The 18,867-nt window shown below is 39.1% G+C and overlaps 1 protein-coding gene across 1 annotated transcript in view; it reads right to left on the bottom strand.

Annotated features, from left to right (window-relative positions):
- Positions 1-18,867, bottom strand: part of ryr1b (ryanodine receptor 1b (skeletal)) — a 127,785-nt gene that overhangs the window by 46,330 nt on the left and 62,588 nt on the right. The window contains exons 39-68 of the mRNA XM_017308129.1: positions 18,452-18,563; positions 17,128-17,271; positions 16,777-17,050; positions 15,416-15,533; positions 15,192-15,324; positions 14,863-14,957; positions 14,646-14,781; positions 14,374-14,557; positions 13,452-13,563; positions 13,241-13,361; positions 12,374-12,543; positions 11,278-11,498; positions 11,053-11,143; positions 10,557-10,697; positions 9,802-9,965; positions 8,982-9,060; positions 8,815-8,904; positions 8,584-8,724; positions 8,159-8,236; positions 7,999-8,074; positions 6,896-7,019; positions 5,948-6,063; positions 5,796-5,863; positions 4,624-4,745; positions 4,368-4,417; positions 2,372-2,432; positions 2,160-2,286; positions 1,025-1,133; positions 864-945; positions 381-532 (exon numbers count right to left, since the gene is read on the bottom strand). Of these exons, the coding sequence (XP_017163618.1) occupies positions 381-532; positions 864-945; positions 1,025-1,133; positions 2,160-2,286; positions 2,372-2,432; positions 4,368-4,417; positions 4,624-4,745; positions 5,796-5,863; positions 5,948-6,063; positions 6,896-7,019; positions 7,999-8,074; positions 8,159-8,236; positions 8,584-8,724; positions 8,815-8,904; positions 8,982-9,060; positions 9,802-9,965; positions 10,557-10,697; positions 11,053-11,143; positions 11,278-11,498; positions 12,374-12,543; positions 13,241-13,361; positions 13,452-13,563; positions 14,374-14,557; positions 14,646-14,781; positions 14,863-14,957; positions 15,192-15,324; positions 15,416-15,533; positions 16,777-17,050; positions 17,128-17,271; positions 18,452-18,563 (3,691 nt within the window). The remainder of the gene's footprint in view (positions 1-380; positions 533-863; positions 946-1,024; positions 1,134-2,159; positions 2,287-2,371; positions 2,433-4,367; positions 4,418-4,623; positions 4,746-5,795; positions 5,864-5,947; positions 6,064-6,895; positions 7,020-7,998; positions 8,075-8,158; positions 8,237-8,583; positions 8,725-8,814; positions 8,905-8,981; positions 9,061-9,801; positions 9,966-10,556; positions 10,698-11,052; positions 11,144-11,277; positions 11,499-12,373; positions 12,544-13,240; positions 13,362-13,451; positions 13,564-14,373; positions 14,558-14,645; positions 14,782-14,862; positions 14,958-15,191; positions 15,325-15,415; positions 15,534-16,776; positions 17,051-17,127; positions 17,272-18,451; positions 18,564-18,867) is intronic.

Here is an 18,867-nt window from a genome sequence, read left to right as displayed (position 1 = left end):
CTCCGGTTTCCTCCCACAGTCCAAAAACATGACTGTCAGGTTAATTGGTTTCTCTAAATTGCCCCTAGGTGTGAGTGTGTGTGTGGTTGTGTGTCTCTGTGTTGCCCTGCGACAGACTGGCGACCTGTCCAGGGTCACCTGTCCAGGTGACCCCGCCTCTCGCCCGGAACGTTAGCTGGAGAGGCACCAGCAACCCTCCCGACCCCACTGAGGGACAAGGGTGTAAGAAAATGGATGGATGTTGATTTTGAGTGAATTTCCACTATTGTGAGAAACCGGAGGGACTGATAAAATCTGGCATCTGGAGTTTAGAGGGCCGGATAAAGAGCCACAGCGGGCCAGATTCGGCTCCCGCGCCTCAACTTCGACACACATGTTTTAGAGTAGAAATCGTAACTCACTAGTTCTCTCTCTTGGAGTCTTGGTTGTGTAAACAGAGAAGGAGTTGAATTCATTCAGTGCCGGTTCCAGGAAGGCTACTGGCATTGCTGCTGCTAAATGCGCCAAACACTCTCCAAGAGCCGGCCGCTGCCTGCAAGACGAGGAAGAGGGCTGGAATAACACAGCATGAAGAAGCTACCAGCTAGCTTCAAAATAAAATACACAAACATGCTGACATTGGTGGACCAAACTCTTGCCAAGAGCTAGTTGTCGTCTCCACAAGAGAAAATCAGTAACATCTAATTTATTTGTAAAAAAAAGTGGGAACATAACCCAAGATGTCAGCATTTTTTCTTTTACTAATTAATAGAAATATAAATATTAGGAGCTGCCACTTTGGCATGAGGCAAAATGGATATAAAAACAGCATAAAAGTTTAGTCACAAAAAAACCAAACAAAGCTAATTCCCAAAATGACTTACTTCTCCACATGCGGAGTCTTGACAGTCCCCAACGAATATATGCTGCACATCAAACGATAGCAGGATATCTGCAGGTCATCCACTACGGATTCAATAAAACACGACTTTTTGTAAGTTTCTAGTAAGTATTAATTAAAAACAAACCAAAGGAAATGACTCACAGATAACGTCATCGCCAAACTGGAATTGGGCGATGTGGTCAAACAGCGAAGTGAGGACAGGAAGTAAGGCGTTGGTGGTGTAGCTGATGTTCTGGGAAACCCCTTTCACCTAAATAAACACGAAGGCAAACAGCAATGAAAATCTAACTCTGGCGTTTATGTGAAACTATAAAAGTAAAGTATTAAAAAAGGCTTATTTGATAACAATTTTAAACTCCTCATTAAAAGGCTAGCAGTTTGTGGCAGAAATAATTAGCTTGTAATTAGCTTCCTGAACGACCTGCTTATTACTGTACGACAGAAACCAGATTACCAAACTGACTGTTGCTAATGTTTGAACCATTAACCATTTAGTGACTAATCTAACAGATATGAGGGTTTTTTTTCACCAATTAGCCCTTATTTGTTTAGCGCGTTAGCTAGCTTTGAAAACATTTAGCTTATTTAGCGTCCACATGTTATCTTTTCTGGATACTTTCAAAAGCGTTACTTTCCTTGGCCGTTTTAAAAACGTTCAGTTGAATAAAGTTCAACATCTGGGCTAAAGGTTTGGCTGTAGACTGTTAGCATTAGCTTCTGCTAAAAAAATTTCAAAATAATAGTACTTTAATATCACCTATCAGTAGTGTTGGGCTAATATTTTTTAGCATTGATGCTAAAAAAATTAGCAACAATTCATGATGGCTAAGTATTTAGCTTAGTTAGCATCCCAATGCTAATTTTACTGGATAAATTCTAAAATGCTAATTTTCTTGGCTGCTTTGTAAAGTTCCAGTTGAATAAAGTTCGACATCTTTAGTTTTGATTAGTTTTGTAGTTTTGATGATCAACTGGATTTGTTCAAGTCGTTAGCATTAGCTCCTGCTAAATGCCTTGTTTTTGTAGTGCTTTAGCATTAGCATTTACCAATGCTTCTGATTAGTGTGTTAGAGTTATCAAAACTAACTTTAGTTAGCGGTACCTAGCACTGCTGATTAGTTTAATCACTGTTTTTAGTACAAAAAAAATTTACTTGGCAAAAGTCACATCAGCAATTTGAGTAAAATAACAGGAAGCTGCTCAGGATTTGGGGTTTTATTCACTTTTTCAAACACTCTGTTAACTTTTTGAACTTCCTGTATTTGTTCTCGCTCACCTGCGTTTTACTCGACACTTTTCCCAGTTTCAGATTCTCCACCATCTTTTCTATGTCATCTGCAGCACTCTCAAAGAACTGGCGCAGAATAGCCTTCACAATCTCCGGGCCGGACTTCATAACAGTCCTGGAAAAATAAGATTACGATCAAATAGAAGAGCGTTGTGTCTATTTTCTGCCTCTCTGATGATGATGATGGTGGTGGGATTTACCTTGCGTCAAGGGAGCGCGAAAGGATGTGCAGACAGTTTACCACTGCAGGTGCGTCCGTTCCTGTAAACGGCACACAGATTGTGACCCGTCACTGATTTACCTCCGTACAAATTTAATACAAAAGCTCAAATAACTTAAATAATTAAAAATGCCAGTTTTCCTATCAATACTAAAGAAATCCTGTTTAAAAGTTTGGCATAAACAAAACACAGAATTATATTTGAATCAAATTGTGTTAGAAAACAATTAAACTCACATTACCATTAAATCAATTCTGAAAAATCGATTAAATTTGTTCCTTTGGTTCTATGTGTGCAAAATCTATCAATTTGATGACTCGATTTCTCATAAAATGGAAGCGCTCTTAAAAACATTAAAAGAAAATAAGGCGGACGAAGCCAAAAAAGAAAAAAAAATCTAAAAAGTTTTGATGAACGGCACTAAAAAATTACAAGAAGTCAGAATAAAAAATAAAAATGTGTATTTCTGTAACGTTTCTGTGCGATCGATCAGACCGCAAATAAAAGGGACTTTTAGAGATTCATGGTGGAGAAGCAGATAAAAATGAAGATACAGCATCTATTGCCTCTACAAGCCAGGCTGGCAACACATGACAGAGCTGCAGAGCAACGCCAGCGGTTCAGCTACGGAGACACATTCGTTCCAATATTACTGCAACCAAAAAACACGTTTCAAAAATTTTAAATTGGAAAAAATAAAAAAGTTTTCAAAAATAAAAGCTTCTCAATCAAAAAACAACACTTTGAGGGTAATTTAAATGTGTATCTGATAGTTGAAAATCTTACATGTATGAACGTTTTTGACAGCAAGTTGTTACCGTATTTTTTAATTTTTATAACTAAAGAGGAGAAAACGACAGCAACACCATGAATGACGTTTATACATGTTTTTCAGAAGTGAACACAGATTCAGAAGAAGAGCTTTGTAGCTTCTGACCAATAGAAATACTGAAATACACCGACCAATAGGAACGCTGTTGCTAACGTTCACTCAGACAAATAGAAATGAGTCTGCCTGAGGAAGTCCCGCCTCCCACAGGACTGGGATGTAATATGTACAAGGTTTGAAAAGAGTGTAATTTATAACACGTGGCCTAAAAATTAAAAATAAGAAAAAATAAAAATAATTAAACATTTTATTTTTTTTTTAAATCCAATTTTTTTTTTTAATCTAAAATCTAAAAAAGATAAATAATCTGGAAAAATTAAATATAAAAAAGTAATGTAAAGAAATAAAACTTGAAAACATAAAATCAGAAAAAATATTTTAAAAATAAAATATGAAAAAATTTGAAAAAAAATTGAATAAACAAAATTTGAAACCAAAATCTGAAGAAAATATTTTTAAAAATTTAATCGGAAAAGTTTTTACAGCAATTGATAGAAATGTGAAGAAATAACATTTAAAAAAGATTTAAATTGAAAAAAAATAAATAAATCTGAAAAAGTTATTTTAAACAAATATAAAAAACTAATTTGAAAACATCCAATCTGAAATATTTTTTAAACTTTTCTTTTTTTTTAAAATGTTAATTTTTTTTTTTGAAAAATAATGAAAAAAGGCTAACAAATATCTTTTTAACCAAGAAATCTAAAAAAAAAAAAAGAATAAAAATGCAGGTTTATCTCCTGAATACACATTGCAAATTCCTCTCAGAGTATTTTCCCCACATTTTTCTTCTTCTATTGAAATCTTTGCCTACAGTAACATTGGAACCAACGTCTCTCCATATTAAACCTGATTTATTCCGTTTACACTGTTCTGATAAATGTCTTCAAAGCCATAAAAAGACAACTTTTAAAATCACCAAACTGCAGAAAACATAGAAGCCAAGCAGGAGCTGAGCTGAAGAGGAAGAAGCGTTAGACAGGAAACTCAGCGACGTGGGAGGAAATGATGAAAGTGGAAAACAAATAAAAGAAAAACGGGAGGAAGACGGGATGGACAAATGACACCACCATGCAAATTCCTTACCAAAAAGAGAAACTCTGTGCCTCACCAAGGCAGCCAACTTACAGAAGATACTGAGGTCGGAGGAGAAAAGAGGAGAAGCAGGGACAGGGAGGGAGGATGGTGAGGAGGGGGCAAAGGTCAAACGTTTCAGGTACACAAAAAGTATAAGAGGTCAAGGAAATAACGGATCATCTCCAACACGAGAGACATGGAGGGACGTGGCAGCAGGAGAGGACAGACGGGTCCGGGCGGCCGGTGAGCGCCGGCAAACACAAACCTGGCGATCATCTCCTTCTCCTTGTTGGAGGAATGGCCGCCGCTGCCCAGGACCTTGGCAGGAGTGGACAGGAAGTACAGGCAGTGGTTCTTGAAGTACTGATTGACCAGCGGCAAGAGAATCTGGACAAAAGGAAAGGCGACGTTTAAACTTTCAGGACAGAAGGTCACCGAGCGTTTCTCAACGCCGGAGCCACCAGCTAGATTAAAATATTACACTTTTACTCAACTTGTTTCTGTTTAATCTCCGTTTTATTTTAACTGATTTAATCAAAGCCCAGTGTTAATTTAACTCTGAAGAGTGTGGACTAACCCAACACTGAAAAAGTGTTAATATCAACTCTGTGGGAGTTAAGAACATAATTCCCAGTGTTGATTTAACTCCCACAGAGTTGATATTAACACTTTTTCAGTGTTTATATAGTCCACACTCTTCAGAGTTAAATTAACACTGGGCTTTTTGCTGTGCTGTTTTGTGTGTTAAGACGGTTGGTGTAAATTTTTATTTTGAACATTTATTTACTTGGTTTTAAAAGTGCTATACAAATAAACTTGACACAGATAAAATTTATTTAAATGTTATTTCTGCTGCTCATTTTCAAGCTGCTTTGCTAATCAAGCTAAAACGAAATGGARAAGTTTCTGACAAGAAAACGACCAACGGAACCGTCCAGCTGCAAAAACACAAAGGAACTGTGACAATAAAATAAAGTTTTATGTCATTAATACTAAATATTACATATTTTCTGGTCATCAAAACACAGGATTTAGAAAAAAAAGCTGTTTTATCACATGAAACTTTCTTCTTTTTTAAGGTTTTTTATTTTCTTGCAACGTGAAATTTCCTCGTTTTAATGTTTTATATAATTTCGTAACAACAAACTCTCTTTTTTCACTAATTTTACATCCCTTAGTGTAAAACTTTCTTCTATAACAAATTTTGCATACGATTATAAAGGTGAAACAACAAATTTTATATGTTTGTATAACCAGAAAAGTTGCCATTTTAACACATTTTGCGTCTCGCTATAACGAGAAACATTTGTTTTAACAGGTTTTATGTCTCGTTATAACATAATGCTACTTCCGAAATATTTCCAAACTCTGTCTGTAATTAAGTTAATTAAGTAAATTAACATTAAACTCATTCAAGGCTAAATTCCTCCAGCTCACCTTGGCGAAGAATTTGATTTCCTGTTCATGTGGCGACTTCTCCACGCGGCCGCTGCTGACTACGGCCTCTGTTATCAATCAACGACAAAAGGAGTCGCTCATTAGTTCGGCGTAGGAATGAAACGGCGGCTCGGCTCCTAAAACCAACGCACCGAGATGAGCGATGAATTCCTGAGCGATGTCCATCCATTTGAGAAGCTTCTGGAGGAATCCGTAGGCGAATCGCTTCTCGATGGAGGAAATGTCCTGCTCCATGTCCTTCAGGCCCCTGAGGACAAAGAGAGACAGTCAGTGAACCGAGCTGATCCAGAACGCTGCAGCTGGCGTTCTGACTAAAACCAGGAAGATGGACCTTCACCCAGTTCTACTACTCTGTAGCTCAGAGAATAGACTTTAAAACGCTGCTGCCAGCATTCAGCCTCTATGCACCACAGATCTGGAACAAACTGCAAAACAGCCGAAACACTGAGTTCCTTTAAGTCTAGGCTAAAAACCCACCTGGTTGGAGTCGATTCTGAAACATTATAAATAAAACACCAGAACATTTCTGAAGATATTTAAAAGGTCCAGCCAAAGCCTGCGCGTCAGTTGGAACCCAGCGTTCTGATGCTGAAATTAGCAACAATGCTAAGGTGAGCTAAAATGTCATCAATAGCTTATGTTGAGCAACAAACTTATTCCATTTAGTATGCTAACGTTAGTGCATCAGCTAAAAGTAGCCAAAGTACTAAGGTTAGCTTAAGTAGCATGTGGGGCAGCATGTTGACTGAATCCAGTCAGAATGATAAACATAACTAATAAATCAACAATTAGCTAAAATATTTATTTTACATACCAGCATGGGGGTTATCATTAGCATATTGACAAACATGAAATAACTCCATTCAGTCTCCACACTTCAGTGTATAAGCTAATATTAGCCAAAATTAGCTTAAAAACTGTAGCGTGTGGGGCATCACCAGCATGAATCCAGTCAGAATGACAAACATAACCAATCAATCAAAAATCAGCAAAAATGCTTTTCTGGGTTTAGTTTTTTTGCCATTTTTACTGGAATGTTCTATTGATGGATTGATTGATTGATTGGACGTCCAGCTTGCCTCGTCACGGCGTATCCGTTGAGCTGGAGGAACTTGAGCAGATCCTGGGCTTTCTCTCTGTCGCGGGCCTTCTCCTTGGCCGTCAGGGTGTCGTACGGCACCAGCAGAGGGTGTGTGCCGCCACCTGGTGGACAACATTATCCTGGTCAGGACTCTGACCAATACAAAGTTCCCACTAGTCTGAACTGGAAGTGATCTGCACCATCTTAGCAAGCACAACGCTATTAAAACCGGACTCATGATTTCAAGACCAACAAAAATAAAATATGCAGACACTCTTGACCAATGTGCGAGAGAAAGATACTTGAACAAAATGGCTGCTGTTAGGATCGACTCGTATGAGATGCAGAAGGAAAATGGTCGGATGATGAGGACAAGATGTCTCCGATCTCATACGATGACATAGTTAACTGCCCAGTGAACACAAAGAGTGCGTACAAAATGGAGGATCTTCACCTGAAGTCCATGGAAGCCATTCTTTAAACGGCTTCGTAAAGGACGTACAAACTCTTTGTGTGAATAACCAGGTTCTGGTGACTGGCAGAGTAAGTACATGTAGTAACAAACATGTAGGCTACATGTCTGTCTTAGCTAGCAAATAAAAGCTACATCAGCAAAGCTAATTTTGTTAGCTCAGCAGCCCATAGAAACCGCCTACCAAGATGGCTGTCAGGTACAAAGTTCACAGAAGTGTGATGTCATAAGAATGATATATTATGGGTCACCTTTTTTTGTTCTTTTTTAACTGAACTTCCTTTTTTAACAAAATTCCACAGCACATCTACATGTTCAGGTTGTCATAGTCAAGCTAGCATAACTAACCTACTTCCCTATGCCTCACTATTTTATTTWATTTTTTATTAAATCTTTTTCCTGAGCTGTGAAATATGCTACCCTTGGACCTTGTTATCTTGTTGTAGTGTTTTTCTTTTATATATCAGGCGTACATTTAGGATTTAGCGCGTTATTGTTGACAAACCGACAGCTAAAACCAATGCTAATCATCGTTAGTGAGCAGCTTTATGCCCTCCAGGATCTTTTACATGTAAAAACTGTGAATTCTGCATAATAGATCCCCTTCAAAACAAGACAATAACTCCTGCCTTTAGCCTGTAGCTCCAGTTTCTTCTTCCTGCCCCAGGTGTTGTGGTAGTTCTCAGCCAGTTGCTCAGCCATAGACTGCATGAAGAGAAAAAGAGAAACAATTTGTCAAGATTTCAAAGCAGAATAGGATGATGATGATGATAACAGAAACTTGCATACCTGCAGTTCTCTGGACAAAGCCATCCCTGAGATGTCTATTGGCTGAGGGTTGTAGCCATGACTGGGATCATATGTGGCCTAAAGACAAATAAAAACAAATATCAATCATTATCACTTCATCGTGTAATTAAAAATATAAAATCATAACTTGATCTTAATATTTTGTTGTAGTGTTGACATGAATTCAAAGTGTAAATAGAAGCTATAAACATCAAATAAGAAAAAACAAAAAAACAAGATGGCTGCCCGGCTGCCATCACTCTGAACTATTAAAACCCGAGGAAAATAAAACTGGTGGATTTATTGCACAGTTTTACATTTTACTAATGGAAAAATGTTTTGATCACATTGGTAGAAGAAGTAATTTGTGTTACTTATTTGTGTTTTTTCAGTGTAAAAACATGTTTTTCTGCTGCCTGTTGTACCTGAGCAGTCTGGGAGATCTTGCGTGTCGACGCCTTCTTCTCCACCTCTACCTCCCCGTCCCTGGCTTTCTCCAGAGTCCACTCCCATGCCAGCATGGCCTTGATTGATTCTTTAATGGGCCAGCGGTAAATCTCCTTATCCTGAGGCCCGATGAAAGATAAACTCAAACAAACAAAATTTAAAAAAAATCACTTAAAATCACATTTTTCAGGAAGCAGACGAATCGTCACCTTTTCAGAGAACGTTTTGTACGGCCGCAACATTGGGTGAGTCTTCGCGTTCTCGTCCAGAACCTCTCCGTAGGTCCAGTTGTTCTGAATCTGGGAAACCATTTGGAGGTAAACGTTACAGACAGGACTATATTTCCATCAGATGCTACACTGTGTTTTTCACTGACCTTTTCAAAAGCCCACTTATCGTGAGTGTGTTCTGCGTACTTGTTGATGAAAGCATCCAGCCTCTCTGGTATGATGGTGCTGGGAGAATTTACTGACTTTAATGTACATTCAGGGACTGAAAATATCCAGATTGGCTTTTGAAAACGGTTGATTTGAAATCAGAAATTTAACCTCTACACTGCAAACACACAAAAACCTTAACAAATACTCTTGGTTTAGTTTCTAGTGCAAATATCTTAGTAAACTTGAAATAAAATAAACTAACTTAAAAGTAACTTTTCAGCAAGATATAAAGGCTTGTTCAAATAATTCCTTAATATTTATACAAAAGTTCCACTGGTAGAATGTTCCACTGCACCGTTACCTAGCAACCCCAGCCAAGCCCAGTGGGTTACCTAGCAACCCCAGCCAAGCCCAGTCCGTTACCTAGCAACCCCAGCCAAGCCCAGTCCGTTACCTAGCAACCCCAGCCAAGCCCAGTCCGTTACCTAGCAACCCCAGCTAAGCCCAGTCCGTTACCTAGCAACTCAGTTCTAGTTCCTCTGGCAGATTATCTCACTTAAAACATGGGAACAGGAACTTTTGTATCAATATTAAGGAATTATTTACTAAAAACAAGCCCCTACATCTTGCTGAAAAGTTACTTTGAAGTCAGTTTATATTATTTCAAGTTTACTAAAGATATCTCCACTAAGAACTGGGACAAAAATAATTGGTAAAATGTGAAAAGTGTTTTTGTAGTGTAATAACCAAAAACAAATCTACATCCATTACAGCGCCGTAATTTATACAGAAAAAACTGCAATAAGGAGAACTTACTTTGTGGTTTCAACTGGTTTGGGATCAAAGTTGCCCTCAGCGTCGACTGAGGCCTTTTTCTCGGTGTGAGACGAGAAGGTAGCGTCCACGTAGTCAGGAGGAATGGCTCCCGCTATGGCGCAGAGGCACGGCATGGCGATCTTAAAAAGCTCAGCATCAAATTTCTGAGGAGTGAATCAGAGAAGGGAACTACTTTCTATTTGTTTTGTTTTTGTCACACCTTGTTCTAACCTATTTCTTGGTATATCTGCACAAGCGACAGGTGGTGAGCATGGCTAGCTAAAAAATTAGCTTTGCTAAGCCTAAAGCACTAATCCTAACTATTAGCTCCTCTAATGCTAAAGCAATACACCAATCAGATATTTAGCAAAGGCTAATGCTAACACTCTAACGTCAACTATGTTAATAGCGCACTATTTGTTCTACATAATCTGTAAAATAAGTTCCTCTAATGCTGAAGCACTACACCAATTAGGTATTTAGCAGAGGATAATGCTAATGTGCTAACTTTAGCTATGCTGATATGTTGTACATAATTTAGTTACATTTTTTAAATCAGTATCTGGACCGATACTGATCCATTTGATCCTTCGTAACCCTTTCTGTAAGTTATGGGTTTAGCTAAAGGATATAAACAAGTAAATGTACAGAAAATCCAACAAGTACACCTGAACTCTCCTTTAACCGCTGCTGCTCCTGTTTGTGTGAACTAATCATGTCATGGAAATCTAAACAAGCTGAAACTAATCTCTTACCTTGTGTGCCAACGATTCAAAGATTCCCCAAAAGAGCTTCCGAGAAAGATGAAGCTCCTCCTCTGAGGTCACTCCAAAGTTCGCCCATCCGTTTGGTAAACAGTAGTACTTCCAGCAGCGTTCGTAGTGATTTGTGAGCAGCTGAAATAAAAAAAAAAGTGAAATGTAAATTTAATAATAGCAGATATTTAGACAAACGGTCATAAAACCACAGATTGTGTAGGTGCCCGTGTGAATTTGCATGGATCTGGTATTAAATTTAATGTAACTGTATTTTAGATAAAATTGTTGGACCCCATTTTCCAAAGGACTGATTGGACAGCACCAGTCCTTCCAGCATTCATAGTGCTGGAAGTCATCTTTCCAAAGTCATAAACTTAATAAAAACTATGTCTAATTATTTGATTAAGAACAAATTGTTACTCGTAGTTATTAATGAGCCAAGCAATCCCTGCTGAAATACAGAATATAAGAGGCGATTAAACAGGAAGCCGACCTTTAGAGGCATCTTTGCATATTCATTCAGGATGGGTACATCAAACACCAGCCGCCTGAGCAGATGCTGCAGCATGGAGGGCCTGAGGTACCTGCAGAGATCACCCCAACCCTTAATAAGTGACACTTTATGGACTAGAAAGAAACCTTTTACCGAGTTTGGATCACAAGATGAAATTCAACCATCATTTTTTAACGTTGAGTCTCCAGAATGTGTGATACTGACTTGCAGAGTGACATGAGGCACTCTTCGATCACGTCCCTCTGGGCCTTGGTCAGGGCTCGGCCCCGGGACAGGCGGTAAATGGTGTGAAGCATGGAGTCGATCATGATGGCCCGATGGTCCGTCCCGGCGAACAGCGGGGCGCACTTGGTGAGCAGCGGCAGAACAGCCGAGCAGAGGTAGCGGTTCAGGGCCAGCGCCATTTCAGTCGTACTGAAGGCCACCTGAGTCAGACAGAACAGCCGATGAAGGAGGCGTGTTAGCTAAGACTCACTTCTTGCTAGCTGTTATTCTTCCATGTGGGTCTCTGCTACTTCTAAAAACACTCTGCTGTTTTTTGCCAACAAGAAAATAAAAACCTCCCAAATGTCAAGTTTGTATTCCACAGGCACGGCGCTGTTACCTAGCAACACCAGCAGAGTTCTGCCCGTTACCTAGCAACACCAGCAGAGTTCTGCCCGTTACCTAGCAACCCAGTCTGAGTTCCATTTGCTCAGCTGGTTTTACCGCTGTATGAACTGTACAATGGGTTGTTGTTGACTTAGCATCCAGAAACCACTTGCTGATATGATGCAATTTGGCAGGAAAATCAATATTGATAATTACCGATTAGTTTTTTGTTGTAAATATCTGAAATGATCCCTAACAGATGGTGTCACTTTTCCTGTTGTAGCCACAGTTTTCACTCCATGTCGTTGCTTTTTATTTTTAAGAGGTTAAGAGGTGAAACATTAAACTGCTGCTGCTGCGCAAGTTACTCCACAAGTTGTTGCTAGGTAACCAAAGAATGAATGAGTTGCTAGGTAACCAAAGAGTGAGTGTGTTAGTGTATTCCACCAACCTAGCTTAGCTGAGAGACTGAGCAGCTAACGCCTTTCCTCTGCCTACATCTCCCAGAATGCCGGGCGGTTCAGTGAATAGTTTATAAACTAAATAGTCAATCAGATATATTACCTACTGATATTGACGACATGTCTACCACAACATATTTTGTTGATGATTTATTGTTTAATCAAAGATTGATTTTGTGGAAAACGTTCAATAAACATGTTTTGTTTAGCCCACGGGTTCACATTCAAACTCTCTTCGTCCTACTCACTGTGTCCAGAGAGGCTGCAGCTCTCATGTCAGGCAGGAAGCCGACCTCCAGCACATGAAGCAGGAAGTCCTGATTGTCGATGCCGTAGACTCTGTCGAGGAACAACACCATGGAGGCCTTGTGGTCTGGCACAAAACTGGCAGACATCTTTGGCTCTATGATCTGACTGTCTGTGGGTTGGAAGGAAATTACAAATGAAAGAGGATATTAATCACCAAAATATTATGGACCAGCTGGTCGGAAAAAAACACCAGGAAATCTTTTTGGTCTGGTGCAGTTCGGTTTCACATTGCTCTACTTTCCAAGTGATCTATACATTATGCTGCACACCCAAACTACTTGGACTCTTTTTGATTTAGTTTCATAATATCACCATCTGACAGTTTTGGTCGTGTCTTTTTCGTCTGATCTCTACTGAAAGATATTACACAAACATAAACACCAGTTATATATCGATTTTCCACCAATTTTCTGCACCAAATAGCATAAAAATGTATATTTATGTTTTCACAAGGCTCTTTAAATTAATAACAATTATTATTGTGACTGCATACAAAATAAACCAAGACATATTTGCAAATTTATTTTGAGGTAGCGCAAAAGAAAATATTTCCCACAAGCCCTTAGGAGGCTGTAATGATAAAACCTGCCAGATTGTTCCTTTACTCTTGACTGTAGATGCTGAGATAATAATCAAACTCAATGTTAGCTGCGTTCAGCACAAGTAAGATAAAAAATTTAACCAGACAGCAAATGGCAATTTAAAAAGAGACATTTTGAGGTTCTTCCTGTAGCCCAAGGCTTTCCAAAAACCTAAGATTTGAAAGTTTTGTACGTTTGTTTATCCAAAAGTATTCATTGGCATACCTTTACCGTAGGCAGGTATCTGTACCGGCAAGCTTATTACCCCCACCAGGTCCTCAATGGGCACCAGAGAGCGAAGGATGGCGCGGATTCGTAGAGCTTCACCTTTTCCTGCTTGGATTAGCTGCAAATTAACAAAAATAAGGACATTCAGTCAGTTAAACTCATTAGTCCATAACTTCACTCATGAAATCAGGTTGAACTTGTTTCTTACGTGCATCTCCGGAGCGCAGCGCCCCAGCAGGTCAATGAGCGCAGAGTAGAAGGACATGATGGCGTTTCCCAGGTGAACGCGGTTCTCCTCGTGCTGCCCCTCCCCTCCAAACCTGCCAACCAATCAGAACACAGCACAGCGTAGAAGGACTCAGGTGAGCCTGATCAACTTGTTGATCTCATGACGGCGTATTAGGTAGAGAAAAAACTACATTTTAGATTAATCTCCAAATTTAGTCATTTCTGAGTTTGAAAAGTTGAAATGTTTTTATATTTGCTACTCAGAAGTTTCCCATTTTTTTCTAGAAAATTTCAGAGATTAATTTAATAATTTCTGAGTTTTATCTAGAAAATTTTTTACTTTTCAAGCTGAAATTTTTTTTTTTTCCCAGAATTTTTTTTTTTTTAGTATTTTACAAATTTGAGTTTTATTCTGTCCAATTTTTTACTTCTCAAACTAATACATTTCTGGGGCAGAGAGGTTTGTTATTGTTAAAAATGTTCTGAGATTAAAGCCAAGATTTTGAAACTGTTTCTATCAAATTTTTAGATTTTTCAAACTCTGAAAGTTAAATTTTTTTTCTAGAAAATTTTGAGATGAGTTTCTTGGCAGAACTCTTCCTTTTTTCTATCTATTTTTTTTAGAAATTTACTTGTTCTGCACAGAATTGCTGAGATTAATCTGAAGATTTCTGAGTTTTTTTCTAGCAAACATTTTACAAACTTTGATATTCTCAGATGGTTTTTTTTTCTTTTTTTTTCAGAAAATCTATAATTTTTTAGAGTTTTATTATAGCATATTTTTAACTTTTCAAGCTCAGAAATATCATTTTTATACAGAAAATGTCTAAGATTTTTGCCAGATATCTACTCCCATCTATCACGCCCCCTAATTTCCCGTCGTTCGATCTTCACGCCCTCACATGAATCGTCTGTCTTTTTTCACTGTTGGTCCGTCCCTCGCCGGGTCCTCGGATATCTTAATGGCCTCCTCCATGGCCGCCAGCAGACCGTTGCCACCCTCTCCTCTCAGCGCTGGGCCGAAACATTCGGGGCGACGGATCAGCAAACGCACGACGACGTTGGCGTTCTCTTCAACGCTCTCGCCTGCGAGGAAGAGGAAGATGGACGTCTAGGAAACCGCTGATTTGAATTTAAACTGACATGCTAACTCATGCTAATATTGGTAGGAGACCGTTAACAAAAACAGCAAAGCGCAGGAAGTCCAGGTATCTCTCTCCTCCGCACGGGTTCCAGCCGATGTCGGGGTAACCCTTCGACAGGAGCATCGGACAACTCTGCAGGCCGCAGCCAGCCAGATACGTCACCACCTACGTTAAGCAGGGAAACGGATTATTCCAAGCTCTTCCTCACACAGATGTTTACTTGTTTTGGTGTTAAATTGCTCCAACCATTTCCAGGTCCTGCTCCTGTAAAGCCAAAGCCAGCTCATTGTTGTCAATGCAGGAGGCAGCAGCCACATCCAGAGGCGTTGACCCACGCATGCCTGCATGGGGAAGAAAGAAATTCAGCTGTTCTCCACCTTACTAGCAGCAGCGCACGAAGCAACAGCAACTTCCTGTACAATGACTCTCCCTCTTTAGAATAAGGATAATTTGCATCTGTTTTCGGTATTTCTTTCCTTTTGCTCATTTATTAGCTTCCGCTCACAGATTTACTCCATTCTCAAAGGTCTGGATTTGACTGAATGTCATCCAGGTTTGAAACTGAGCGCACTGACCCAAGCCAATGCCGCTGTTCTGCAGCAGGTAGTTCAGGTGGTCGAACATGGAGCGCTGGTTCTGCCGGCTGATGCGACAGAAGTAACACAGGAAACGACAGCAGTTTGTCACCATTTGGGGGAACCGGATCTCCTGGAAACAAAACAAAGGTTTCACCATTTCCTGAAGGGAAGGAGAAGAAGAAGTGCTTCAAAGTAGAAGATGGGAAAGAATTTTAAACTACTTTTGAGTCTCCACCGCCACCCAACACGTTGACCATGACCTCCATGACGGTTTCATGCATCCCGAGAGCTCTCATCAGGTTGGGGTGCTGGTAGAAAACCTTGTTGTTCATGATGTTCCTGCAACACAGCAGGAAATTTGTAACGGATCTGAGTGGAGGAAGAGTCACAGAATGATTTCATCCATGCATGACTCACAGGAACAACCTTTAAAGGGGACCTACTATGCAAAACACTCATTTTTATGCTTCCATTTGGTTCTCTGCTGCTACTAAAAACAGCCGTAACACTTAAAAAAAACAACAACAAAAAACACCCGGGCTGGTTTTTGGAAATAAGTTAATGTTTGTTGGTGGATGGAAAGTGAGCCATTTCAAAAACCTCCAGAACGTAATGTAACAAATCAGCAAGCACTGCCCGTTACCTAGCAACCCCAGCAGACCCGTTACCTAGCAACCCCAGCAGACCNGTTACCTAGCAACCCCAGCAGACCCGTTACCTAGCAACCCCAGCAGACCTGTTACCTAGCAACCCCAGCGGAGTTCTAGCACATTTGGTCAGCTGGTTTTACCACTGTATGCGCTGTGCAATGGCTGCTGGAAGAAAAAAAAAAGCGTTTGTTGTTGATCTACCGTCTAGAAACTTGAGATGTGAATCCTCCAGTGTCTAGAGATTCAATTCGATTCTAATTTATTGGTTCTCGATTCAATTCAGAAATGATTTTCGATTCATAAACCAATTTTTCTATTCAGTGTAGAGACTCTGTTTAAATTATGTGTAAACAAAAAGAACGTTTATTTAAAACAATTTTAGAAGGTTCAAATTTCACCAGTTTAAATTTGAACAAAAAATAGGTTTGTGAATAAAATTCTGTAACTTCGGTCAGCTTAACTTTTTCTTTTAATTTTTCCTAAATCAAAATAAAATTCTAATAAGTTTTACATAAAAGTAAGCAGACTAAAAATTATAATTTTTTTCATTCTGAATTGATTAATTATTGCCATTCTCTATAGAATCGTTTTTTGGCTGCATTCTTGTTGGTTGAGTAGGAGGCTCTACTAATGCTTTTCAAAGATGTACGGCTGGATACTTGAGCATCTGTTTTCAGCCATTTTCACGTGCGAGTGTTAAAGTTGATTTGGGGGGCGGGGCCAGAAGCAGCTTACTTGGATTTAAAGAGACAGAGACCTAAAACCAGGAACTCAGAATAGGCAGAACTGAGCAGATTAAAATCTCATCATCCAAGAATGATTTGGTGGAAAAAATGCAATAAACATGTTTTGTATAGACCATAAACCCATCCTAAGCTGGATAATAGGTCACCTTTTAACAACAAAACCGTATCAATGTAAAACCTTCTGACCCGATGCTCTGGATCATAAGCCTCTCTTCTTCTGGACCCATCTGGACGATGAGCAGCGATCGGATCTGCCCCAAACACTCCAGCAGGTCCATGGTGTCTTGCACGGACACGGCGTTGATGGCGTAGGCTTTGGGCAGAGCGCGGATCAGCTCGCCGAGCCCGTCGTACATCCTGTGGAGCAAACTGAACATCAGACGCACCAGTTCCGGGTTCTGGATGAAAGACTCCTGGGCCCAGTGGATCATCGTGTGGGAGATGAGCTCCTGAAGGGTACCTGAGTGAAACATCGGGGATTAATTCATTTTGGGGAAACATGTTTTTAAGATCTGGTGATTTTACGGCTCGTCGTACTTGGTTTTGGTTCCTCCTCCACCTCTGGCACTTCCTCTTCTTCCTTTTTGCGGAAGTTCTTCACCTTATCCACCAAACTGAGAAGCCTTCCCCTCAGAGACGTGTCCACCTCTTCCTCCTCTGCCTCATGCTCGATGTGAATTCCTTAACATACGTAATCAATCAATCAATCAATCAATCAATCAATCAATCAATCAATCAATCAATCAATCAATCAATCTGGTGGTTATAATTTAAGAGGTGAACGATATTTTAAAAAACAACATATTAGAACAACCAGGAAGCGTTTTTGTTTATCTGTGTGTGGAGTAAATGTCTGGAATGTATTGAATGATGAGTTTAAAAAAAAGTACAAATGTAAACCAATTTAAAAACTCATTAAAACAGAGCTTATTTCAAAATATGATACATAAGATGACTGTTTGATAGTCTATAATGTAATTGATGATATAAATAGTGTTTAAATAATTGTACATAATCAAACAAGTTGTCTCTTTTTGATGTTCTGAAAGTTAATTGATTATAAATGGACAGGTAGGAACGGGGTAGGACATTATATCTTCTACCTGCTCCTTTTCGAACAGAAAATAACATTTGCAGGTCACATGGGCAGAATAATTTGTTCTACATTTTTATTTCTTACGTTTGTTTCATGCTATTTTATTTTGTTTTCTGTTTTCTTGATTGTCTTTTCTGTCTGTTCGAAATAAATCAAATAATAATAATAATAATTTAAAAAAAGGTGCTTTTCTTTCTCATTATTCTGTCTTCCAGGCATTTTTCTTCTCCATACTTCAACTTATTTCAGCAATTTGCATCTCAAAACATTCGCCTTGTCCTGGAGACTTTTGGTAATTTCAGCTTTTACAGTATCTGTAATATTTTAACTTTTACGGAAAAATTTCAGCTCCATTGAAATTAATAGGGATTCCACAAAAGTCATCAAACTTTGCGCTCCTTGACAGGTTACCACTTCTGCCTACTTCAACCTAGAAACTCCATTCAACTTTTAGACAAGTCACAACATCTTCTGCTATCTTCAAATCATTCAGCTTTTTTTATATCTCTTATGGTTTTTCTGAAAACACGATTTAAATTTAAATCAACTTTACTGTTTTTCACAAACAAAATCCTCCTGATCCTACAAATTTCACTGTAGAGAAATTATTTTTGCCTCGGGTTTCTGCTTGGAGGGAATATAAACAAGTAAGTTTTACTGTTTTCTTTAAAACACTCCCTGAACAGATTAGCATTCTTACTGCTTTCTAGCTGAAAATTTAAATTCAAATTGACAAAAGCAATCAACGTTTGAAGAAGTTCTCACCACAGTGAAGCAGGATGTCGTTGTGGAAATTGGCCAGCGTTTCTCTCACGTCCTCGGGAACGGGACAGTCTTCGTCCTCTGGGCCGTGTTTAAAGTTGGTCAGTAAAATAACCTACAAGAGAAACATAATGAGGTCAGCAGGTTTATGGGTGTCCAAACTTTGTCATGTTGGCCAAAATCTCCAAAACAAAAGTACACAAAAGAGATTCAGAATGATCAAAAATAGATTTCAGTCTGCTTACTTTTATGTAAACATTATTAGGCCCGAGCAGCTAAGCGCTGCGAAGGCCTATTGTAATCGTGCTGTTTATTAGGCCCGAGCAGCTAAGCGCTGCGAAGGCCTATTGTAATCGTGCTGTTTATTATTATTTTTCTAACGCCAAATGAATTGGCTTTTTGGGGGCTTTATCATATTC

Source organism: Poecilia reticulata, linkage group LG13 (assembly GCF_000633615.1).
Source record: "Poecilia reticulata strain Guanapo linkage group LG13, Guppy_female_1.0+MT, whole genome shotgun sequence".
Taxonomy (NCBI): Eukaryota; Metazoa; Chordata; class Actinopteri; order Cyprinodontiformes; family Poeciliidae; genus Poecilia; species Poecilia reticulata.
Note: the sequence above shows the minus strand (reverse complement) of the source record. Positions and strands in the feature narration are given on the sequence as shown.